General features: G+C 37.0%; 1 protein-coding gene across 4 annotated transcripts in view; it reads right to left on the bottom strand.

The window, feature by feature from the left end:
• The window catches only part of myh10 (myosin, heavy chain 10, non-muscle), a 64,355-nt gene that overhangs the window by 21,543 nt on the left and 15,960 nt on the right, over positions 1 to 26,852 (bottom strand). For 2 of the 4 annotated variants that reach the window (XM_032500767.1, XM_032500769.1), the window contains 17 exons: positions 15,441 to 15,468; positions 13,733 to 13,835; positions 13,363 to 13,392; positions 13,125 to 13,139; positions 12,482 to 12,499; positions 9,898 to 9,990; positions 8,997 to 9,060; positions 8,613 to 8,711; positions 7,763 to 7,906; positions 6,911 to 7,006; positions 5,905 to 6,023; positions 5,402 to 5,554; positions 4,803 to 4,976; positions 4,219 to 4,392; positions 3,035 to 3,149; positions 911 to 1,104; positions 483 to 604 (listed from right to left, as the gene is read on the bottom strand). In XM_032500767.1, coding sequence (XP_032356658.1) covers positions 483 to 604; positions 911 to 1,104; positions 3,035 to 3,149; positions 4,219 to 4,392; positions 4,803 to 4,976; positions 5,402 to 5,554; positions 5,905 to 6,023; positions 6,911 to 7,006; positions 7,763 to 7,906; positions 8,613 to 8,711; positions 8,997 to 9,060; positions 9,898 to 9,990; positions 12,482 to 12,499; positions 13,125 to 13,139; positions 13,363 to 13,392; positions 13,733 to 13,835; positions 15,441 to 15,468 — 1,741 coding nt within the window. Of the gene's footprint in view, positions 1 to 482; positions 605 to 910; positions 1,105 to 3,034; positions 3,150 to 4,218; positions 4,393 to 4,802; positions 4,977 to 5,401; positions 5,555 to 5,904; positions 6,024 to 6,910; positions 7,007 to 7,762; positions 7,907 to 8,612; positions 8,712 to 8,996; positions 9,061 to 9,897; positions 9,991 to 12,481; positions 12,500 to 13,124; positions 13,140 to 13,362; positions 13,393 to 13,732; positions 13,836 to 14,830; positions 15,119 to 15,440; positions 15,469 to 26,852 lie in introns of those variants that run through there. The other 2 variants (XM_032500785.1, XM_032500777.1) reach the window with 2 other exon arrangements.

Below are 26,852 nucleotides of genomic sequence, written 5' to 3' on the forward strand. Positions count from 1 at the left end.
CTCAAGCCTAAATGTGTATTTAGATGAAAAGTTTCATTATCTGCACATGGCTGCAAGATTTTGAGATTTTTTGTGGATCCTAAAGTCCTCAAACAAGTCTTTGTAAAATGAGAAATTTTGCACGAAATTTGCCATTTTGTAAAATTATTTTTTCAAAAAAATAGCTTGATAGAGTTCCAGTTAATACGCATATTCCGTCAAAAATTTAGTATGATAAATTATTACTTTTTTTAAAGTCAGGGTGCACGTTAGGGGGCGTTATGGAGCCTCCTGTCATCGCCCAAGCCCAATCACTACAAAAATCTGTCATTTTTCATAGTTTTGACATGTGTGCACGTTTTTGTGAATATTCCCAGTCGGTTTGGAATAATAATATTAATAATCCTTACAAAAACAATAGGTTCCTTGCACTTCAGTGCTTGGGCCTTAATAAACTTTTCCTCTGTGCAACAAGAAGTTACAGAGCTAAAAGGGTTTGTCACCTCTGTCTGAACTCCTGGAAGACGATGCGGTTGGGAAAACCCTGTCTGCAGATGCGAATCCCCTCTAGGACACCATTACACCTTAGCTGGTCCAGAACCAGGTGAGGCTCCAGTTTACCAGCCTAAAGAAGAAACAAATACACCATTAAGACAGAAAACAAGTATTTGTATACTTCTAGATTTATATCCTACAATGATGGCAAAAACTCTGAAAGTCTGAAATTCCTCTTCTTTTTTTTTGGTCTACAGGTTAGCATTACTGGATTTCATTGCAATGAGTATGTAGTATACTGGGAAAATCAAGTGACAGTAGATAGATAACATGCAACAGGGATAATTAATCATAATAGAATAAAAATAGTTATAGGTTCTCTTTCCACTGCTCAACATGCAGCTTCTAATACATTTGGATTATATTCTTTATTTACTCTTTTTTCGTGGTTGGGAATGATGCATCGGACAAAGTTGGGGTTGGTGTTCCTCAGTGTGGCCATGAGCTTGGTAAGCGACTCCTTGTAGAGCTGTCCAACAGTACGAAACATGCCCTTTTTCGTTTTATAGGTGGCGCCAAAGGCTGTCTCGTTCATCCCTGCCACCTGGTCCAGGCCAACAATACGGTCAACTGGTGGGGAGATGGGAAGAACTGGTAAGAGCGAGAAGACTTCAAGGGGAGCAGAGAAAAAACAGGAGCAGCCACACAGTGACGTAATGTAGCTACAGTGCAGGTGAACGAAAAAAAGCATTACACACCACAGTCAAACAACGCCGTCTAACAAAGTAGCATTCAAAGACTAGAACTACAACTTGCTTCTGCAGATAGAAATGGAGTACATTTTACTGCTTGGGACACAAAACTTAAATTAACCAATTACCAGTAAAAATCATCTCCTCTTAAAATGTTAACATTTAAGGGGTTGCAAATACTGGATGCAAAAAATATTCAACTGTTCATGACCTATATTAAAAGGAGCACTCCTGAAATTTTACCCATGAAGATCAGTTGACTAGTCATGGTTAGTCCTACTTTACTTACGATTACTTTTTTTTAAACATACTTTATCAATTTCCCCGCAAGGGAAATACACACACATGCTTAAGAACGATATAAGCACAAATGGAGAGATGTCAAAGTTAATAATTTCTTTTTTTAAACGTGTGTGAATGTTAGGAACTATTAAGCCACTAATTTGGTGCTATAGAGTGTATTAACAGCAGCAGGACAGTGTATGTGGGATGGAAAATAAACTACAGTGCCCATGTTAATAGCTGTGAAGGAACATGTCTGTCAGTGCAACTGTATATCTCATTAATGTGTTTTTAATAATTGTTTTTGGACAACAATGGATCTCTATGGTGCAAATGAAGATAAATCAGGCAATTGTTGTTCAATTCCCTGTTGGTTTTGGTCTTTTTATGGTAATTCCTAACAATTAGAAAAATATAGAATATCACCAGGATTATCCGTTGAGTAGTAAATCTTTTTAGAATCTGACAGTAATTCCAGTAAACTTAATCTAAAAAAAAACGTAACGACATAACACGGGTCATTAAATATACTTTGATTGATGTTCAACTGACTAAATTAAAGTTACAAATATGAGGCGAGTCACAGATTGTAGGAGTTTAAAATGAGGTGATGATGTATGGACTGCTGTCTGAACTTTTACACTGACCTCTGAGCTCAGAGCCAAAACAAATACTAACATCTCCTACCAATTCAAAGCTACTGGGACCCTATCTAGAAAGAAGGAAGCCGTGAAATTAATGTTATAAAATTCTCTTTAGTCAAGCTACTAATCCTTAATTTTCACATGGATGTATCACATCACAGAGGGGAGACAAAAAGAGAAAAAGGCTATGAAGACTCCAAAAAGCTGCACTAGATCCTTAACGCTTGCTTCAGGGCTATTGACACAATTTAAAGCACACTAGTTTGACTAGAGGGAGCACTTGACCATATTCTACTTATTAAGGAATTTGGCACTAATGCTAATGCTTTTGGCTGAGACAAAGGAGCCATGCAGCCTGGAAGCAAATGGGAGCCATTATAGCTATGAAAGACACAGCACTGGCTCAAGCATGAAACATACAGCCAGATCTGGGCTAAAATATACCAGTGCACTTTCATGAAGTTAACCTGCTTGGAAAGTGCTTGCATTTAGCCTACCAAGCACCTTGAGAAGCTTGGTTTTACAAGCCAAAACGTTCTGCTACAGCACGACCCAGTCATTCACCTGCAGGCTCATCCAGACTAGTGACATTATCATAGAATGAAGCCCTTTGAATGGTCTGAATCTCTACAACACAGAGAAAAAGACAGGGAGGGGAGGGTGATGTTAAATGTATTCTTAGAAATCATAAATGTATAGGCCTGGGTCAACGAGGCAGACAGCTGTTGTGACTAGGCTTGAGTGAGAGACATTTTGACGTGCTTGTTAACTGAATAAGCAAACAAGTAGATAGATAATGAAGCTAAAATGATGAGTTACTAAAACTTCTAGTATCTAGTACCATTTCAAATGTTTAAAGATAAGAAGGTATAAGAAGCTTACCATCTTTCCAAAGTTCACCCACAAATTTGTCAGTTGACTGATGCAGAAGTGTGGCCACATTGTCATTCAGGGGGTCCATGTTCTTCATTAGCCACTCATCTGCCTTATAGTCCACCTATAATAATCAACAACAACTCAGCTATATGGACAAAACTAACAACTAATACCACAAACCTTGGCTGTCTAATGCTTAAAGGCAATACAAAACGATTCTGAATAAATCTCATATTTTTTTAATTAAAAACCCCTTATATTTGTTTTTGTTTCTAAAGAATTGTGAGTAGGATCTAAATGATCTTTATCTTTAGCATATTGTACTTATTTTTTTGTAATTGTCATATGATGTATGTTGCCCTGACAGCAAATATTAATATAATATCCTTGATAGGCCATTATTGGCTGATATACGGGGGCGGCCTATTTATCAAGGGACAATATGTAAAATACGTTTAATAATTAATTAATAACAACCTGGTAAAACCTTAAACTAAGTTAGTCCCATAAAACTTTTAAAAATATATTTTCTCGAGTATTTTATTTAAGATATTAATCATTGACAGATTTTGGTCAAATTTAATTTATTAATTATTTACACATGAGCACTGTAAATACAATTTTGCAGTAAGAACATTTTGTAATTATATATGAATGGATAGAGAGACAATATTGATCATCCGCACCTACGGTAGGTTTATGGATTTGGATTAAGTGCGGATTAAATTCTTCAGTAAACAGTAAGCTTTTTCAACTGGTCACACATTCTTTAAAAAACAAAACGAATTAAGGAATTTTATGAAAATTAATACCAAAAAAAGTTTGTTTATGTTTTGCAATTCTGTAAAAAAAGAAAGAGAAGAATATTGGCCAATATAAAGTATGTCATATAAATCGGACCAGGACTCAGTATTCCCACTACAGAAGAACCTTACATCATTGTTGACTGGCTGCAACTTTTCATTTGCTGTTTAACATTTGCAAAAAAACATCAGGGAGGAAAAGAGATGTATCGGAAAATGAAATTATTATTATTATTATTATTATTATTATTATTATTGTTGTTGTTGTTTTTGAAAACCCACCATGAGTGGAGTTCCGGTGTGAAAAGAAACACACATCAACTGTGTATTTAAGCAGAGACAGACACCTGCTAAGTGTGATTCTTACAAAGTTAAAAACGAGCGTACCTTGCCAGCGTAGTGGATGATGCAGAAGTCGGCCTTATCTTTGAGCTGGCGGGGCTTCTGGAACTTAGTGTGTGTGCCCTGCTCCTGGATCAGCTTGTCTACAAAGGTCCTATCTGTGGCCTTGGGGAACCAGCACTCTTCATCCAGAAGAGCGAACACTCCTGGAGGGTTTGCCTGAAAGAATATTAACACAGGACAGAACTAAAGACTTCGGAGGGAGTGAACTATACTATCCCAGCAAGACAACAAACTCATGTATTTTTTATGTGCTATAGATAGGATCGTTGCGGTTAGCATCTTAAACCTTTATACTAGGCCACCACAATACCCGAACAACAACTTTTTCTCAATTGAAATGTTAGTAAGCGAGCAAAGGCATAAGTAACTTTTCCTTTCCAATTTAGGCAAAACATGTAGCATGTGGTTTAAAAAAAAATGTTGGGTGAATATTATTATTTAGTTGCTTAATCGTTTGTCAGCATAGATGAATAATTCAAGAATAAGTACAAAATAAGAGTTTAAGAAGGATATTGTTTTAAACATAACATTTGTCTCACTGATGCTATCTAAACATTCACACTGACCGGCCTCTCAATGAGGTCGATGCAGGGCTGCAGGTCGAGGCCGAAGTCAATGAAACTCCACTCGATGCCCTCCCTCTGGTACTCCTCCTGCTCCAGGATGAACATGGTGTGGTTGAAGAGCTGCTGCAGCTTCTCATTGGTGTAATTGATACACATCTGCTCAAATGAGTTCAACTGTAGTTGGGGAGAAATACAAGGAAGAACAATCCTTTTATTAAAAATGTGTGTAGATGACTCAAAACTTCAAATATAGATAGCTTAAAAAACAACAACAGCAACAAAACCAGATCATTGCATCTAGCCACAACTGGACAAATTGTCTTCCTTAAAGATTAAAACTATGGTACGTAGTTTTTGTCATCCACATGAGGAATTCTAAGTAATGACAAAAAACTGATACAAGCCTTACGTGCTCGAGCACGTACCCCCACTCCTTCTCAACAAAGTTGCTAGTAGCCAAGGAGGACATGTGGATTAAACATGATTGACTCTTCCGAAGAAGTAATTATTATTATTATTTGTCAAAGGCTTGAATGTAACGGACGTTCATTCATTTTAAAAAGTTGCACACTAAAGCTTTAAAAGATTTTAGTCCAAACCTGAAAAATTTCAAAACCCGCAATGTCCAGGATGCCGATGAAGGAGGCACCCTGCCGTTTGGTTCTGTCCAGAGCTTTGTTAATGCGATGGACCAGCCAGCGGAACAGACGCTCATATGTCGCTTTGGCCAAGGCCTCGACAGCAAAGTCAGCCTGGTAGGAGAGAGAGAAGAGGGGAGAGGGAAAAGAATGGTGAGACAATATAAGAAGATAAAAAACAGATTTTAAACCATTTAAACAGATTTTTTTTTAACTGTGATTGGTGAGTGACTCCTCAAATCCATGAGGGAGTTTATGCGCATCAAAGCTGAAAACAACAGATTTTTACTACTGGAACCCTGGATCCCAGAAATATAACTCCTCCAACAACGCAACTCTATTACTCCACAATGAAATTAACCTAGCACTAAAAAAGACCTACTGCATTACTATGCGATAGATTAGTGTTATTAAAGATCTCAGCTAGCAACAAAAGAGGATATACATGGTGATAGCTAACTGACCTGCTCTTTAGTCTGTGCTTTCTGGACGTAGTCTCTTCCCACTTTGATTCTTGGGGACAGGATGGCTCTGGTAAACTCCATTACATTCAAACCCAGTAGATGACACAGCTTCTGAGCAGCTGGGAAACAAAGATGAAAAAACGCAATAGGGAAAAATTGTTTATTTAAATGATAATAAAAGGAGGCCACAATATATTTCAAACAGTATACAGTATATACATGTATGTTTGTCTTGTCAAGACAAGAAATAAATTAATTAGAGAAATTATTATTATTATTATTAAATATTGTTTTGTTTTTCAAGTGCGATTTATTAGAGATGAGGATTTATATTTATGAGAATTATTTTGACAATTAGATAATTTAATAAATAATTACAAAGATCTCTAATAAACCATAGAAAACGGAATTTGCATACATTATTTGCCTATTACTGATTACATTATGATTTATTCCAAATCATTCAAAGTTGTTTTCTTATGAAGTGTAACAGGGAAAATATCCTATTTTACATGGCTGGAGATTGTGGAAAATTAGAACAAGCAGAATTCAGTCTCAATCAGCCTCTCACTACTAAAAAAACATCTGCTTCATTGCTTGATTCTGCTTGTTGCATTTGGGAATATCTGGTCGAGCTGCATCACTGGCATTAGACTCATTCTCTTTCCCTGTCTCCCTCATTTCATTGCCAAATATGCAGTGCCACATGTGGAGGAACTGGAAGACTGTGCTCCATTTCCTTCAGGAATAAATCCTCATAATAATGTGGCTTAATGGCAGGCTGACAAGGCACAGTGAGAGAAGGGCCATAAATCACCAGTTCCTCTGTTCTGTGGATGAGGACACAGTGTGAGCCAAATATGCAGTGAGAAGAGAAGGAAAGGAGAGGAGTTGAAGTATATATGGGGAGAGGAAAAGGAGGAGAATAATATCTTGACCTGTGTGTTCCAAGCTACAAGGTTATGAAGCAGATGTAAAAAGATTGCAGTGTGTGTGTAACACCTACCAGTATTATCAGGCATAGAAGTTTGGTCAGAGTTCCTCTCCTTCTTAAAGTTAATGTTACCAAACTGAAGAACTGAGGACACCACCTTCAACATGGCTACGGATATAAAGAGAGAGAAAAAAACCAATATTAAGACATCACTTTGGCATAACATGCATGTGCATTGAGAGGGGACCATGATAAACTTAATGTCATTGGAGATTATCAATAAAAAGAAAATATTAGTACTTTCTAACAAATATTTAACACCTAGAGAAATACAAAATACTTTTTCCAAGTTCAAATCCTGTGTCAAATAATAAAAAATGTGCAACAATAATTAGAACATTTTAATATAAAAATCCCTCTCTTTTATCTTCCTGTAAAATATTAAGACATTCTGAAGATTCATGCTGCACTCAAAAGTGGACAAATTCATGCATACGTTCAAATCACGTTTGATGCGATTTGGCGCCACTAGCTAATCCTATAAAACCATTCTTGACTGTTAAATTGTGGGTTGTATTGCATTTACATTTCCAAAAGAGGATGGCTGGGGTCTAATATATTATTTTCTCCCATGTCTCTTGTGTGGAGGCCAGCAGTCCTCTACAGCTTCTACTAGTATGTTCTGTTTTACTAAGTCATGCCCTATTTTGACCAAATCCCTTTTGAAAAGACACACTGCTGTTAACTCTGAGAGATGTCACATTATAGAATGTAATGTTGTTTCACTGTGAGTTTAATTTATTAAACCATAAAATCAGAGTAATATCCTTCTAAAGTAATCTAAAATTGAACAAGTGAAAGCAACCTCCTTGATAAACGTAATGTGTTTATTTAGGTTTCATTTTGCTGTTTTGGTTAACATACCCAGAATCTCCTCATGGCCAAAGCTCATGATGTGCATGGCATCCATGGTCTCCTGGAAGTTGTCTTTGTCCTGCTGACCTGGGATTGGGATGTTACCATTAGACAGGAAACGGTAGCTGTTGAATCCTTCCAAAAGCAGGTCCGCTGTGGAGAGAAATATGGTGTTTTTTTGCGGACCGGGTTTTAGTGGAATTGTTGCAACCTTCTAATAAGAATAAAAAATTAAAATAAAATATGTAATGTTATAGCTTATACTTTTTACTAACAAAACTTTTTTACCTAGTTAACCTGCCAAAATCAGCTATGGTCTAGAGCAGAGGTTTTCAAAGTGGATGGTGAGCCTCGCCTGGGGGGCTCCAAACAGTTTCAGAGGAGGCTCAGTTAATGAAAGTGAAAAAATATAGCCTAAATGTGAGGGATTTGGTGAAAGAGATAGCTCAGAGATACAGTAGTTTGGGGGAATTTGTTTTTCTGGGCAAAAAACTCAAAGCCTTTGGACAGATATTTTGGTAACACTTCATGTTTTCTACATAAGAAAGACATGACAATGTGATGAACACATACACTGTCATGACACATGAACCCTAACCATAACTTGTCATGACAAAACCGAATGACGCGAAGGAGCATTATGTCATAAACGTTTATGACTTGTTTATAATGTTTTATGACACGTTCATGACAGTGTCATGTCACTCTTATGTCGATATTTTCAAGTAAAGTGTAACCAACATTTTTTTATTTGGTGTAGTCTGAAGTCAAGTTAAGGGGGTGCTTTTTCCAGAGCTTTGTCTGAGGAATCCCCAAAGTCTCAGGATAGACTGATAGTATAAAATCTTAGTCTACTTACATTTGAGGTGCTCTCCAGCTCCAGCCAGCAGCTGGTAGAAAATGTGAAAGGTGCGCTCATCTTTGGCTTGACGAATAGCTCTGGATTTCTCCAGTAAATCTGACACAGAATGGTTAAAGAAAATTTTTTTTGGTGTGTCATTTTGAGATAGAATTAAAACTTAAAACTTCAGTTCTTGTGTACGTGAGACACTTAATTGTGTATAAGGACAGATTGGTTTAAAGATAATTTTTATTTTAAAAAGAATAAGTTGTTTCAATTGCCAACTAATTCTAAAGCCTTCCATGATTAAAAAAATGATTAATTTGTAACTATCTTATCTACAGTTAGTGATAAAATGCAGAATGCTACTCTGTTCTGGTCAATTGTTTCAAAACAGGATACAGGTTTCAATATTGGCTCCAACAATGTATCCTATGACATCAAAGTTGATCCGGATGAATTTCCCCTGCAGAGATGAACATAAGATAAATGCTCAGGAAGTGCACAAGACAAGATATAAAGAAATCAATCACTAACATAATAACTCCGCTATAACACATGTTTATAGAACCATAATAAGAGTCAGGATGAATCCTCCATAAATATGAACACTTAATACAAATCATCTACAGAATAAATTATAATAAATACATTATACCATCTGTTACATATTCCAAATACATGTTTAAAAAAAATAAAAATTAAAAATGATGTTCGTTATGTTTACAAAATAACTTTATTTTGACATACTGGACTCACATTAGCACCAGTAAATTTTACTTTAAGTATTTTTGGATACAGGACCTGAGCCGTACAGAACATTACAGGTCTGTTTCTGAAAAAGGGTCCTTTTTTTAGAGGCAACAAAGTAAATTAGTAATTAGATAATAATGACCCTTAAATTTGACAGATTAATTCACCACAGTGATGCTTAAGCCAAGTCCTGTTGTAAATTGCTATTAAGAAGAGTTGCCTCGAGTCTGAAAGGACGCAGTATATCAAAAGGCCTCATTAATGACTAGCAGGTGCCTGTGTCTGACTATATGACCTGTGTAACTGCTTACAGGAAAAGTAGGATAATTCAAATACTTTCAATCAGTTTTACTTCTGCTTATTCTCAATCAAAAATAACTTTCTAGAGTAGACAATACAAACAATACAAACATATCATCTAAATCTGAGTCAGGTGCCGAATTAGGATCAGCCCAGCTGTTGCTGTGATGGGTGGAGGATGTAGTAGACTTTGTAAGATGCTCATTAAAAATGTAGCCCGTCTACATGAATATCACTGTCCTGTACTTACAAAACGTGATGAGTTGTCATTTTTGACTGTCTTAGCATTCCCAAAAGATTCAAGGATGGGGTTGGCTTGTAACAGCTGACGTTCCAATTCACCCTGAAAACAAATGGAGGGATGATGAGAAATTAACTTTTAATCACAGCAAACTTAACCCGAACATAAACATGCAGAAAAAGACCAAGAAGACATTTTTACAGAAGTGTTGTATACAGACAGACCTCACATACATTATCCCCGTGTTAGTCAACTAAGCAAACAAAACCAGACAGAAGAGGATGACAGCAAGTGTGACAGTCATATTCCTACAAAACCTTTATCGTACAAAGTTTACCTTTGTACAACGGTTCTTATGTTTTTAAATGTTTTGCAATTGTTCACAATTAAATGAGCTAAATGACACTAAATGACGCAGTGGATCGCAGCTCAGAGCTTCTTACAAAAAAATGTTCATCCAAAGAAAGACCAAAAAGAAACAATTTAACCACACCATTTGAAAACCAGCATAAGAAGGTAAAATCTTTATGTGATAGAAGATTCAAAAGAAAAAGAAGACACCTTACTCCAGTTAGTATAAGCTTGGTCGCAAGATCATCATATCACTTCTTAATCATCAAAATAATTTCAAATGTTAATGAAATCCTTGTTTGTAGATCAGTTAAAACTTCTGAACTGGTCTGGAATGAAACAATTTGTTGTTTGATAAAATATTGTCAACTATTCTGAAAAAAGCTTTATTGTGTAAGTCATTTAACAAGCAAAAAACATTTAAGAAACCTAAATGCTGAAACTATTACTTGTGGCTGTAGGACTTTTGTAAAGCACATAAAAGATAAACTAATCCTGTAATCATAAAATCTTTCATAACCTGGTTAATTCAATTTGCAGGAGTTTATCTTTTAAAGTTGATAGTGATTTTAGGAATTTATCTTGGGAAAAAATTGGCCTTTTGTTTTGAGAAAAGCCAGTCAACTACTCTATCATGTCAGGACAAATGTGTCCACAACACACAAAACAAACACTTTTTTTTAATAAATGATAAAAAAAATAAAAAAAATAAGAGACCTTTTTTGGACAGGTGGCCCACTGTTTTCATCTAAGCCACATTGTGGGCTTTGTCATGACCAGAGAATCCAAATAGGCTGAGAGAAAAGATTCTTCATTAATGTAACTGCTCTTCTTGTGCCTGAGTGGAATATTTTCCCATTACGTCAAAAATAGCTGCACACCCTGAGGGTTTCAGGAGGCCATTTTCCACAAAAGGGCACTCTTTGGGATGAGGAATCAGCATTGCACTCAGGATGTGAGACATGTAATGTGATCTTTGGCAATAGAGCATGATGGGCTGCTTTTAATTGAGTTTTTGAGCAGCTAGAATGAAGCCGAGCTGAACTGGATAAACCTCGTCTTTTTCCAGCTATTGGAGCGGTGGCAGAGCCCACAGAGGGCAGAGAATTCAAAGCAAAAGCCTTTGTTTCTATATAAACAACGGCCTGTGGTGCATCATGGTAGCTGAAATTGTTCACTGGCATCCTCTACCCATCTGTGTGGTCTGCTGTACGCACATAAAAACAAAGAGCAGATTACAAACACCAGTAGGGGTCCAATTTAGCAGCATTTATAAGTTGACCCACATTCCGGTTGCAAAGATGAGCTGGCCAATTGCTTTGTAGCAGGGATAAAAATTGAAGCAACCTGAGATGCCTTAAAACTACTGAGAGACACATTATCAGCCACTACACATTCACCCAGTAACTTTCTAGCTAAAAATTTTAAAAATCCTTATCATCTCCTTCAAAGTAATTCTTTCTGCCTTTATAGAAAACATTTACAGGTCATAGCTGCATGTGTGTCTCTCATCAAAATGGAGGTTGTTTGGCAGGCCATGAAGCAGTACTTTAGGACAGATTGAGTGGAGTCAAAGAGGATCATTCAAAACTGTTCCAATAAATCTTATGAGGCCTGGATGAGTACTCCATGCTCAACATCTGCTCCAGAGGTCACAAAGCCAGATAAACAAGTTGCTCTTTTCATCAGCAAGAAAAAGGAGAACAGTCCTTTGGAAATACCAAAAAGTATTTAAATGTGGACAGGAACAAGCCAACATAGAGAACTCATCTGGGCTGATAGAGCTTTAAGGCTGAATCGACCGTGATGTAAGAAAGGTAGAAAGAGGTTCTGCGTTGGTTTAACAAGTTTTTTGTTAGTGAGACAGAGTGGAACATTTAAAACAATAGAATGATTCATTATGCAGGCAAATAATCAGCATCATGGTAGCCCATTAGTTAATAAAATGAAAGTTAGAGCAATGACTGATTTCAATGGGAAGAGCTGTCCTCACACTATACAAGTACTGTACGTGTTATTTACTCAGTGAGGACAGGAAGTACAGATCATGCAATGCAAAAAGTTAAAGCGAAACCACAGCACGTGGATTAAGGTGGATGAAAAAAATCTACAGGCCAGCATCAGGTAACATAAAATAGTTGGTTAAATTTAAAGGTAAAGAGGAGGTGGCAACTGAGCCGGTAAAGCACCCCTTTTATATTGTAAGTGAGGTGAGATAGGTGAGAAACTACATACTACTCACATAAAACAGGGGTCCACTCTGTAGGAATGGGGAGATTCAATTGTTATTATTGAAAATAATAAATTGCATTAATGTCACGGATACAAATTATTCTTAAATTCAGGATAAACATTTTAATGATGCTTTAGTGTCGTATTCTAAATAGAACCTGCAGCCGTCTACGGATGGAATTAACAACAGCTGTTTCTATTATACCTCAGTGGTCTGTAATCCTGGTCCTCAAAACCCAGATTACTGCTGGTGTTCTAGGTTAACAGGTAATGGTTTGTACTGTGCATCTCAGGTATGATGTAATTCAGTCACAGGTTGGACTATGTGCAGGCTAGTACTAATCTAAACTTACGACCGTCTAAAACACAGATAAGATATATAACTTGCTATAGTAGAAGTACAAATACAATTGTAACTATTTTTGCAGCAGAAGTTGCTCAGTTTCATACAGCACAGGATGACAGCCGAGGCTCAACGTGTGGCTACCACAACAAATAAAAACAACATGCATGTGACTATGTTTACCCTGAGTGTGAATCACGGTAATGGCAAGCAACTTTACAGTGTGGCATATCTGAACAAAGTAAGTAATTCACAAAAACACAAATTAAAAGGGAGTCTGAATAGTATAAAAGTTTTTAAATGTACTTACAACAGCATGTTGTGCCTGACAGAGAGAGACAAAGTTAGAGATAAATATGCTGTTTTCAGACATGTTAACTAAATACAGCACACCAAGTGTCAACTGGCTTTAAACTTATTTACACCATTTGATGAGCTCATGTCAAACAGTTATTCTATGAGCCTATTTTAGACAAAGTAAGTTTGAGATGAAAATGTTAGTGTAGCACTCACATGAACATGGTGTATATGAAAGTAGAAATACTTGCCTGTAGTTTCGCTGGTTTGGGTGATTCCTGCTGTTTGTCACAGATAAACAAATGCAAATTGTAGGTAGTGTACAAACATTCAGTGCACAGAGCCATGCTGCCAACTACACGTATTGGTATCTGTATGTATACCACAACAATCCCACTTTGGCCAAACTGCTCATTGGTTATTTCTAATACAGTGTTACATAAGATCAAAATAATAACCTGGTCTTAAGGGGTTACGGGGGCATACAAAGACATGATGGGGCATAGTGGTAGTAGTGGTAACAACAGTATTTTAAAACACTTTTATGGACTCATTCAGTTCGGATTTAGGCTTTGAGCAGGCATTGCTAACTTGAGAGGGATGAGGAAAGAGAATACTCACAGGAATGTTGTGGTCTTTTCTTCCTTTGTGGGAGGAGGCAACGTGTGCCAGGTACTGAATGACCTTTTTTGTGTTTTCCGTCTTGCCGGCTCCTGACTCACCTCTGTAGGAAAAAAGATGACAATGCACACCAAAACAGACATCCTCAGAATAGTATGTATGAAACACTAAACTGTTTAGAATGAACCCTTTAACTATCAATAAATCAATAAAGTTTAGACGCACTGTCCTCCTTTAACTTGTGGGCGAGGACAGAACATAATCCCTTTCCTCTTTTCCACGACCAAGAAATGCACAAATATAATCTTCAGACTTAAACTAAATTCTGGTGTGTTTCTGATCTTGTGTGTCCTTCCATGCAATATTTTTCAGTGTCAGTCAAGTTTAGGCCTGTGGTTGCTGGCTTGTTGATGTGAAGCTTGCTTATCCCCGGCTCTGTCACACAGTGACCATGGCATAGAAAAACAGGGAAGAAATCTCCAAGCCAGGCACAAACGTTGAGGGAGCCATTTAGATTTAGAGCATACTTGCGGTTTTACAGTAAGTGCAAATTTGCATATACCAAGTATGCACAAAATATTGTTTTGCTTTCAGAGTGGGATGTGACAGAGTAAAGACCGGGAGAGTGGTGAGCAACTGTCAGTCTTTTTGGCAACTGTGAAGGAAAGGTAATCATGTCAATGTTTGTTATTGCCCTTGGACTGCTGGGTGTTAGATTCCTCAACTCATGCCATATTAACAGGTAGTGCTGACTTAATCATGATTTAGTGTTTTAGAGTGTCATACTGTTAGCAATCAGTTTGTGTATTTCAGTGCCAAAGCCCTTGATGATGTGCATAATCTATATTATAATGTCTGTGTATACAGTAAGTGTGTGCAAGTATGAGTCTATCCATCTTTTTGTTTAACACAGCAACACAATTCAATTCAATAATACCTATCACTATATTTCTAACTGTCTTTAGAAACTGCTTTGTGTGTGGTGAGGTTATACTGTTTTATTACTGTGAAGTATTTTGGAAGGTGTGTAATTAAAGTTATTTCGACCACCTGTGTGTATATAGAAGGGACATATAACATGAACACCTCACTATTCACCTTGCATGAGTAAAAGAGCTGTTGCATGGTTTATGTCTTAATACCCTCTCTGGTATTTTCTTTGGTGACATTCATGTCATCTGCTGACACTTGTCACTGAAAAGACACCATGGGGCTGTGTATCAGAAATGTCAGGCATTTCTTAGACCCACATGTCCCAAGTTTCTCTCAAGTAGTGACAGCCTGGTCAGTGTCACTGAGTAACACAATTTAAAGTGACTGTGAAGACCCCGGGGCAGCTGGTTCACTTACTGCTCTTCAACTGTGTAATTACCATCAAATGCATTATTTTCACATTATTTAATTCATACCAAAAAATGCCACAGGGAAACATACTGCACCATGTGATGTTATTTCCGTGAATATAAAGGGGGAGAAGAGACATGCGTGAGGGTAATGAATCAACCATGAACCTTATGCTATTAACTTAGGACAAAGGGCTCAGTTTATCGGAGAAATATAAGACACAAAGGCAAGTATGGGCCCTGGGGTACCTAACAATTGTTTTATCAACAATAACTTTAATAAGCTGAAATAACAACAGTTTCAATATGAAACTGAAAATATAAGATAAAATGAATACAGTGGTGAACTGAGCCTGTGTACTCACGTGCAAAGAATGGATTGGTCCTCTCGATCTGTGGGAGACAAGAAGAGAGGGAAAGGGGGAGGAGGAGAAAGAAAAAAAGTCAAGCCTCAGCAGTCTGTCTTTAATTCAGTCTCCACTGGGCTTTCACAAGGTTTGATTGACAACTTTATTACCAAAACACCATCCACCCAAAGTTAAGTCTTATCATCACATTGTGGATTTAAAGGTTGAAGTCAAGCTTAGCGTACACATGTGCCATCAAATGTTTTAAATATCATGTTTTCACAGCCTCATTTTTGTAGGGCATATTTTTCAGCAGGCTAAGGCGTCACAGTATTTCACCACAGTATTCCCTGGCGTGCAATGTCAGAAATGCCAAGAAGCAGCCCTGTAAAGTCAAATCACTGCATGGAAGAGATAAGGAAACAGTAATGTCAGCTTTGCATTTGTAAATGGAGGGTGCTAACTCTGAGTATAGTTGAGACTTGGACGAGGGCCAGTACAGATTACTTATTTTTACGAAAATGCTGTGGGGAAACTTTATTTCACAAACAAATATATTACATTACACACAAACACACACACACACACACACACACACACACATTCTTCACTATTATAGCCTGACCAATTCAGATATCTGGTGAGAGTACTTTTTAAAAAACATATATGAGTCTAAGTGAGACTGAGGCAGCTGCCCGGAGAAGAGAGGCCTTGTCAGGCCCTGAGATAACGTTATCTTCTGTCTTCCCATTAGAAGGGGTGAATTTACAGCTATCATCAACTTTCTGGCTTCTGTATAATATCTAGTGTAGGCAAAAAAATGTTGTTAGTATAGTGTAAACTATTTTATGGGTTTGCCTACTAGCAAAATGCTCTGAGGGAATTTAAGTTGGACCATTATTGTGAAAGGTAAAAAACGGTTGAAGTGAAGCTGTAGCAATTGCGCTGCCTTGGTCAGTATGGGAGTTAATATAAACGTGTTGGTCGTCTTGGTTCATGCTAGTTCAAATTACGGAGCCTCCGTGTTTTTGTTTTCTTACCCTACAGTAGTTAACATTCATTAGCTCGGAGGGCTAACTAGTTTGTTTATTTTTTCACATAATCGTCTTTGTCACCCTGAACGTCTTGCCGAAACCGCATTCAAAAATATGGCAGTTCATTAAAGCGTTGCTTGATGCTGAATACTTCAGAAAAAAAAAAGAGGAACAAATGGTTGAATATTCATATTGAACAGCCAACCCGATTTGACAGACAAAATTCTTAGCTGGCTATAGTAATCACTGAAAGCTGAAAATTGAAGCTGGCCAGATTGGTACAATATATTTGTATTTGTACCTGTATAATATAACAATATTTGCGTCTGTATGATGGCAGGTTTATCTAGTACTGTTAAAATGATGACCATTTGGTCAGCTTTGAAAGACGACCAAATGAGGATGACGGATGAGTTGCTTGACTACCCTCTGTAGTCTGTTTTTAATTTCATATTTGACAGTGTGTCCCACATCAGGACAACTTGGTTTCCTCTGTTGATAGTAACAATTGCAGTCTTATTGTTATTTTGCGAATTGCAACCCCTTACACAACAGAGTGACTGATCAAATTTGACATGCCTACACTATAACTGTCCTCCGTCACCCTTTGCATTTTAAACCTTGGTAAATCTAGTATGGCTGTTGATTCTGAATCAAGGTAATAGACTTTTAACCTCTAAGGCTATTAGCGTAAAAGGCAGGGCCCATATGGATCAACTCTGCATCCAGCCCCATTCTACTATACACAAATAAGAGCATTCATACGTCCCCAAGTGTCCCACTGGGCCATTCTTGGCAAGAAAGTCTCTAAACTATCTACCAGATTTGAATTAGGTTAAAGACAACATGTCATGTGTTCGGGATATCCAAAACGTTGACTATTATAATGAAGTATTTCTAAAACTGTCAGCTAGATTAGTAAAATGAAATGTGCACATGTTTAACTGTACATAGTCTCAACCATTCACAGCATGACACAAAGTGTGACACAAAGAGTGATACAATTATTTTCTCATTGAAAAATGTTAATGTGTGCTTTGCTGAGGGCAATTTGCACTGTGGTCATGTGGCAATAAAACATGACATCTAATGCATCTCAATTAACCTCCGGGTTAAGAGTGTCTTGTGAGCTTGGAATGAGGAAAATCAGAGTCATTTAGAGACCCAATATGGGTCAAATAAGTTGATGATGTCATGAGAAAACAGTACTTTTTCTTCCCGTCAATGCCCCCCACAGGGATAGGGCCTCCTGTCAAGTCACATGGTTGGCTGAGCAGCAAGAAGTCCAAAGATTAGATAAAAGTTATCAGAATCTCTTCACTCTATTGACCTTCTGTTGCACTGGTCATGCAGAGCTACAACTTTGGCTCAATTCATTCAGTAAGAACAGAAGCTATATAATTATTAAGTTAATATTGAGATCAGGATTAAGGTCTTTACACACCTGGTACTTTTTTTTGTCGGATTAGTTTGCATGTCCATATATATTTTTGTCATGTGTACTTTCCCACAGAAGGTGAATATTAAGGAGCGATAAAGCAGTGTATTTTGTTTCTGAAAAAAGATTGATTTTCCGGAGCTTTTGCACTGCAAATAAAGACATCAACCAATCCTGTTGTGTTTTCTTATGAGGATCATAATACAATTACTCCTTTCAACCTTGACAAAGACAGCTGAGCAGTTACCAGCTCATCTTTCGTTCTTACCTTTCACAATAAAAGCCTTAGACATTTAACCTGCGTTGCATAATATTTACCAGAGGGAAATATTTCCGGAGCTAATCCCCGTCACTCCACTCAACAGCCGGGGAAACAAGACAGCACAACTCCGGTGGTTTTGAGAAGCTACAACATTTATTTATGCTCAAACTGCATACTCTAGCTACCGTACGTGATATCTTCACCACTAAACGTTAAATCTCCGAACACACTCTCTGAACACGATCTTTCATCTGTCACTTTCTCTCTCGCTCTGTCAGCGTCCCCGGAGGACCTCAAACTGTCCCACCAACATGGTAGATAAGCTGGCGCAAATAACCTAAAAAAAAACTTAAAACTTAAAATAACTTTTATTCAAAACTGTTGGAAATTGCATTGCTGCCGGTATGAATAGTTTTGAGTATTTTGCATTTCCATGTTGTTTATTTATTGTAATTATGTTTAAATATCTGAATGAAATTTGTTTCAAATGTTTTTTTAAATGCCATCTTAAATATGTAAATACAATTTCTTTTAATTATAATCATGTTAACAGAACATGAAATCAAATAATATGGATTTATCCCCAAATTGCAGGTACATTATATTCTCAGGTTGGCATCCATCTCATTTCATTCTAGCTAAGTTTCCTGTAATTGATGAGTAAGTGCCTGTTCATCAAGGGGCCTGATCTCAGAGGCCATTAATACTGTAACTGTATTGCAAAGTTTACACTTTGAAGGAGTTACTGGTAATTTGTGATTGGCATTGGTACATTAGTAGATTGACTTTCTTTCTTTTCTAGGGCTGAACAATTAATTGCAATTTTATCAAAATCGCAATGTTGAGTAGTGCAATATCCAAATTGCAATGGAGCACAATATTTGTTGAAGGCAAAATATGTGTCTAACTAAAAATAATATCATACAAACTAAAGAAAATGTCTTTGTTTTGTATACATCCTTGCTAAAATCAAAATCATTTTGATCTTTTTCTTTTTAAATTGTAATATTTTTCTATGAAAATGAGAATATCAATGCAAAAACGTAATATTGTGATATCGCAATATCAGTCAAAATAATCGTAATTAGATGTCTTCCTCATATTGTGCAGCCCTAATCTTTTATGGACTGTAAGCTTTAAGTATAGCTGTATGATTGAACAAGCCAACTTTAGGTTTAACATTCACATTTTTCTAAAGATGTCCTTTTATTTTTCTAAAATTCATTAATAGCACACCAACAGCCTGGAAAAAGCCTGTTCAAGTTTGCACTGGTCAAATGGTTGCAGTGCAACAACAGCTTGCAAATGAATTTACTTTGGATCTGAAGTGTTACCAAAAAAAAAAGAAGCAATGCAGTGATTAAATATAATTGATCGGTTCCTGATTCAGTGAATGCCACCCACTCTATGTCAGCATACAAATAAGATCCATGGCAAAAGAATGATAGTTGATGATAGATAGTCATTCCAGCAACAAGCTAACAAGATACATGATTAAAATCCAAGAAATAGAGATGGATGAAAGGACGCTTGATCTATTTGTCATGAAAGAGGAAGGAAGACTCACATTTTGCATTAAAACTTTCACATTACTTTAAATATGTAGGAAGACTCAAATGTTTACAATCAATTTAAGGGACAATCAACTGAAAAACAGACCTCTAAAATTCTATAAATTAAAACCACACTCTGGCTGAACTGCTTACAATTCCAGTTGGCACTCAAAGGCCTTAACATGTGATGAGAGGTCACAAGTAAACATTACTTAATTTTAATGAGGTCACAAGCCAAAAAGTTTAGGAGCCAGTGCTCTAAAACTTGCTGTGAATATTTCAACTCATTTTGTACATGTTGAATCCCAGGCTGGACCGTTCTGCCAGAGGTGAAGGTTTCCTGGACTGAAGTGCTGACTTGCACTTTTGGGCTAAAGTGATGGAACGTTATCTGAGTGAGGACACAGCTGAATGGCTCATCAGGGAAAACCTGGGTTTCCTGGCTTTGACCAGGAACGTCCTGCAGTTAAATAATGTAACAAGGAAAATGGCCTCACACCTTTTAGGCTTCTTTCCTCTCCTGCACGGAATTTGCTTTTTTCTTTCTTTTTTAAACCTATTGTATGTACTGTACATCTTTGTGCAAATAAACTGACCTACTGTATATGACAACACACATGCAAACACAATCCATCATTAGCCCCCACCTATTCCTCATCCGTCTTTACATTCACATCCCTATCTGAATCACACCCAAACAACACCACCCAGAAAGCTAGTGTCTCCATTATCAGACTGGCTGCAGACAGTGGAAAGATGTGATCCAGTCATTGTGAGACCTCTCACTTCCATTCACCAATTTGCCAATTCTGCTGCAACCTTAACAACCTCTCCAGACTGTAAAGCGCTGATTACTGGCAGAGGACAGTGGGTCTGTGCAGATAGAGAACTAACGAGCTGTTATTTCCATTACGTTACTTGATGGTCATAAGAACTGTTTTGTGCGTTTCGCGTTATAGGTAAAAATCTTGCCAGCTTCACGTGACTCCATTATGTTGTCAGTGAAGATTCCCTCAGGGTATAGAACATTTTTTGTTCAGTGAAAGCTCCTAAGTTTGAATATCATATGAAATACTGAATCCAGACTTTAAGTGCAAAAACATAACTGACATTTGGTCACTTGTCACAGGCTACAGAAAAGTCAATAAACCTAGCCCTCACAGAGAAAAAGACTGCGGTAAGGATCTTAAAAACTGTTAACAGTGAAAAATCTGAGGGTGTCTTGCAGCTTTGACATAAACACAGCAGCTCTGCATGTGGCGTTTCTCTCCCTCTAAGGAGAGAGGAGGAGGGGAGGGGGCAGAGGGGTAGCTGATCTCAGCTCACGACAGTGAGCTCATTGTGAGGCTGTGGCACGCTGGGCCTGGGCTAGTGTCTGCCACTGAAGGCTAATGCCTGTATTTGAAGTGCAAACACTCACCTCAGGAACCAGTACTGCACTCTGATCTAGCTGTTCCTTAAGTGTCACAGCAAGACAAAAACCTCCACAAAACCACAGTGATGTAAATAGTACAACACATTAGCTGAATGTTCATGATAATGAAGACAAATCGATGAGCACTATGATGCTGTCTCATTTACAGTAGGCTATACAGTAGAGTTGTGAAAAAAAGGAAACTATAAGTTAATAATGGTGTTTGCTTAGCTACAGATAAGTATAATATACTGCCATCAACTGGAACTGTAAAAGAGTTTTCAGTAAATTAGCATCCACTCAAGTATAAAATTAAAATCAAAGACCTCATTTCCTCTTGAGTACCATCCAGGGCTGTCCACGGCTTGCTTAGTCCTTTCACCTACAGTACATATCTACCGCAAACACACCGTAACACAAAATGTTATTCTTATCTTAATGCCTTAATTAAAAAATGGGGTAAAATCCAACCTTTAAGGACACCAATATTCTTTGTGAATGAATAATGTATTGTAAATAAATAAATAAATAAATGTTCTTCCTTAAAATAGAGGGGGCATAAGTATACACACCCCTATGTTAAATTCCCATAGAGGCAGGCAGATTTTTATTTTTAAAGGCCAGTTATTTCATGGATCCAGGATACTATGCATCCTGATAAAGTTCCCTTGGCCTTTGGAATTAAAATAGCCCCACATCATCACATACCCTTTATCATACCTAGAGATTGGCATGGTTAGACTAATAGCCAGTTTGATTTGCATTGAGAGATGATTTTATGGAAAGTATCCCATGCCAATCTCTAGGTATGGTAAAGGGTATGTGATGATGTGGGGCTATTTTAATTCCAAAGGCCAAGGGAACTTTATCAGGATAAAAATGAATACATCCAGCTATGACAAAACGCTGGTTTAAGGCTGTGATGACCAATATCAATTACCCCAAAAAAAACAACACTAAACTGCATAATAACAAAACTGCAAAATGACTATGCATGGACTACCACATACTGTATATTTGATTTTCCAACTAAAATAAAGTAGTGGGTTAAGTATATCATGTGGCAATTGGGATTTGCTTCGAAGCACACTTGGATAAAGCGTTGGCATGAAACTTAAATATAACAACAGAAATGTTAAGCATTGCTCTCATCTTACTGCACTTTCCAAGTAAAAGAAAACCATTTACTATTGGTCCAAATGGGGGGTGGAAACAGAGGTGTCTGTCAATACAATTTTAAAAGTCAAAGCAGTGAATCATTTCAAACCATCCGTTTTAGGGCTATAATGGTAAAGGTCTCTGGTGTGGGCTGGACTGGGACTGATGCTTCAGCCCAGGACTTACAGATGGAAATAAAAGCAATGTAGGTCCAAAGTATTTGGTTTCCTATGTGGAGCATTTATGAGAAGGAAAATCTGTAATGAAATCTAATAGGGAGATTAACTGTGTTTGAGAAACCCTGACAGGATTTAGATTTGTATTCAAGGCAAACTGAAGCTTCAAAACTAGTCTAGAAAATGTGATTAATATCTACATTAGGTGCAAAATAAATCAGTGGTGACAGGTAGTGTGGCAGCCAGAAAGAGGCAGCTGGAGCGAAAGAGCTGGAAAATCATTGAATGTGAAAGGCAAATTAAGACATACTGAAGGTTATATATGTAATATTGACAAGAGAAAAAATAAAGACAAGGCAGAAATAAATCTACTTTGGCTCATAATATTGTACCATAAAATATTGGTCCGATACGCTGTCTCCCTTCTAGTAGCTGATGTAAAGAAAATAGCCAACAGGTGAACTTTACAAGCAAGACTCATATGAAGTGTTTCCCACATTGATTAATTTGTATAGAAACACTAAGCTGAAAAAGTTGACCACCATGCAGCGATGAAAGTAAAGTTTAGACCAAAACAACAAGATCATAAAAAAAAGATTGTGGTTTGGGTTAAAACCCTACTCCCCTTAATAGTACCACTGAGACACAAACATCTCTGTTTCCTGGGTGAAAATCTCATGTTGTCTTTTCTGGGACACAAACTCCGGTCCCCCACTTGAAAGCTGCGTCTCACGTTAGACATGGCAATATTTAAAATGGATTTTGTTTGCAAGAGATGCTAGTTAGTTTCTACGTTTGACATGGCAATATTTAAAATCATTTACTTTGTTTCCAAAGAATTTTTAGAAATTTGCTTTTTACATTATAACTAAAATGTGACTTGCCATAAGACTTTTGTCTTAAGCAATGTGTTTGTCATTTCAGTTGTTCGAATATTCAATAACTATCCATAAATAGTTCATCTGTGCGTTTCCTTCAATTATTTAAAAATCACCAAGATAAAAAAATCCCACCTGTAATATTTACAATACAAACCTTGTCAGTAAACTATGAGGGCAAAAACAACAAAAAACTAAATAAACGTTGATTAATCTTAATCAAGGTAAAATGTTCCAATTAATTGTGATTTTGATTTTAGGTCATATCGTCCAGCCCTACAAGGGGAAAAATTGTTTCAGTGACTGTAAACCTGTCACAGGGCTAGCTCACCCGGTAGAGTGTGCTGAGTCCATTGCAGCGGTACATAATGGTTTGCCATAGACCTCATTTCTGAGAATGTACACTCTAGCATTATAAACATTACTGAGCTCATGTTATCAAACATTCCTGACAATATAGATGACACTTTGCACATCAATGAAAACTTCATGGAACATACATTGGATTCTTCAAACAATTAATTAAATCTTTTATCAAGATCAGTAATGCTGCTGCCATGTGACATGAGAAATGCTTTGTTCATGATAAAATTGAACTCCATGAGAAAAATCAGAGAGCTGTGCTTTGGGAAAAACCTCACTAAGCTTAGATGGATTTTTGCTGGACTTGATCTAATGCCCCAGAAAGAGACTTGAGAAGAGGGGTATTTCACCATTTCCACAAAAAAAAACCTGTTTCAAAACCTGGACCTAGGGACATTTTCAGTGTTGTTGATGCGTGTCCACTCTTGAAAACCATCGCAGCTGCTGACACAAGCAGTCCTTCAACACATGTTTTAATTCAAGCAAGCATCAGCATTTTCTTGCCGTACATTTCCAGATATGATAAAATTTGCTTCTTGTACGTCAGTGAGTTCACCTCAGCTGAGCAGCGAGGGCAATCATGTAAAGTATCTGGACCGCTAATCAAGGACAGATGTGCAGTAAGTTCTAGAGGTCTGCTTATACACCCTGTCTCTGTTACGTAACACCTCATTTAACCTCCCATGTGAGTAACAGATCCCTGTGAGGTTAAGACCTTCAGCCGTAAATATGATTGGCCAATCTGTTCAGCTCCAAAGATCATAAATTAGACAACAAATTATTTGTCTCAAGTGTTCTCTCTTGTTCAGATGGCAACTGACTGCAAAGTCTAAACATGACGTGTGAAAGATCTGTCATTAATTATTGAAATTAAATGAAATATTCTGAGTTAACAGGGACTTGGTTGGGTAATATGATTAATTATAAAGTGAGAAGATACATTTTGTTTGTTAAAAAAATTTGCCAGACCATTTATACCCTGGTAGATATCTCTTTAATAGATTTGGTTGTATTAAAGTAGGGCTGTAACTAATGATTATTTAATGAAAAGTCTAATGAAAGTTTTTTGATTAATCTGTTGATTAATTTTATGATTTATCAATTAATTGTTTATGAAAAATGGTGATTATAATTTCATGAAATCAAAGGGACATCTTCAAATTACTTGTTTTTCCCCACTCAAACCTAAAGAAATGCAATTTCCAATAATCATATTTGATAAGCTGAAAATTACTTAAATGTTAATTGATTTTATCCAAATTGTTGACAGTTTTCTGGCAACTGACTAATCACCTGAACAATAAATTGTTTCAGCATTATGTTGCAAGACTGTTTTATGGCTTTATTGGATATTTGTTTAATTCCTGCATCAAAGTGATGAAGCATCGGGATTTGTCAGGTATTTAATCTACTGAATGAGACAAAAACAACCACTTTCCTGTCTGGTTGTTTTATCTATAAACCTTTAGTTAAAATTTAAAGAAAGCTTACTACATCCCAGTGTATATAATTACCGCAATAAACAATTACACATGCCCTGATAGACAATGTCATCCATATCTAAGAAATGTGTGTGGTTTTCCAGAGTCTTTAGTGGCCACTTGGAGAAAAGAGAAGGAAAAAAAACACCAGTACTAATCTATACAGCTGGATAATAGTATGATAACCAGGTTGCTGAAATGCTCAGGGCCACAGCCTAACAGCAGCTGGCCTCCACTAATCTCCAACCTACAAACCTCCTTTTGAACAACAACACTGTTAATTCCGTTACGACAACAACTGAAAATGGGTTGGAGTAGGAATGTATTAGAAATTACAAATCAGGCTTGTGTACTCAATGAAATACAGTAAATCCATGCAGCATGTTGAAAAGCTTGAGGTCATTGCTTCAAGAAATAAGTAAAACGCACAAATATGTTCAACGTGTTACTAATTGACAGGTCTCCCAACCTTGCCCCCATATGTTTATGTCCATCCATGTAGAAACGCAGTGTGTAGAGAATAGAGGGTGTAAAGAAATGAGGGGATGACAACAAGAAACTAGATGGACTAAATGACAATCTGACAGAGTTCAACAACAGCTACAGTGAAGCTTCAACTGAAACAATGTTCCTGTGTTTGTACATAATCAGCTGTGAAGACATATTACCAGTTGATCAACATCACAACAAAAATCTTTAGACCAAAGCTTAGAAAATACAACTACAAGAATACTATGTGTGAAAAATGTGAATATTTGTGATAAAAAAGCAGGGGGTAAAACAATTACGATAGGTTTAAGGATACGCGTGGATAGGTTCAACTTCTTATTGACACTAATAAAACTTCTTCTGTGTACAAACATGGGAAAAAACAAATCTTAAAAGGACTGACGGGACTGTCCAGTTTGTTACTACCCCCACTGGTCGGCCCTTGCAATCACACAAAGGACCTATTGTTGAGCACAATGGGGTCACCCTCTCTGTTCTCGCTGTTCTGATCCCAGTCAGTCACTGCTCATAGAGCCTGGAAGCTCGCCAACCACCAGGCAAGGATCTTTGAAGATATCGTTCTTAGTTGACGGTCTTCACTTACAAGATTGTATGTTCCTAATAAATTTTGAATGTGACAACTAGGACAGACTGAATGCCACAGATGAGAACAGTGTCATGCACTTAAATTAAACATATGCATGTTAAAGGGTCACCTTTACTCAAAAAGATGCAACTTAAGTAATAAACTTGGAAAGATACGTACAAATGTTAAAAGTCAGAGCTAAGACACTAAACATATTTGTATTGATTAATACAGACAGATACTCGACTGTGATACATAACTGTATGTAGGCCTGAATTGAATGAAAAAAATTGGGCATCTGTTCTGTGCATTCCTCAAATTACTAGCAAAATCCCAATGCTGATGTGTAAAACAGAAATGTGCCACCAAAATGCTACGGAGACATTAGGTTCTTGGTCTTCAAAAAGTCCCAGGTAGCATTGACAAATTAACTGAAGAAATGGGCCTTTATAGAGCAATCATGAACACATTGGCAGAAATGTATTTTGGAGAATAAAAGCCATTAAGGGAGTAACTTTTTAAACAGACGCTGCAGCACAGATAGCCCAAGAACAATCAGCTCTTAATAGAAAGTAGAAAAAGACATCCTTGTAAGTTG

This window comes from Etheostoma spectabile, chromosome 2 (assembly GCF_008692095.1).
Source record: "Etheostoma spectabile isolate EspeVRDwgs_2016 chromosome 2, UIUC_Espe_1.0, whole genome shotgun sequence".
In the NCBI taxonomy this organism is placed as follows: Eukaryota; Metazoa; Chordata; class Actinopteri; order Perciformes; family Percidae; genus Etheostoma; species Etheostoma spectabile.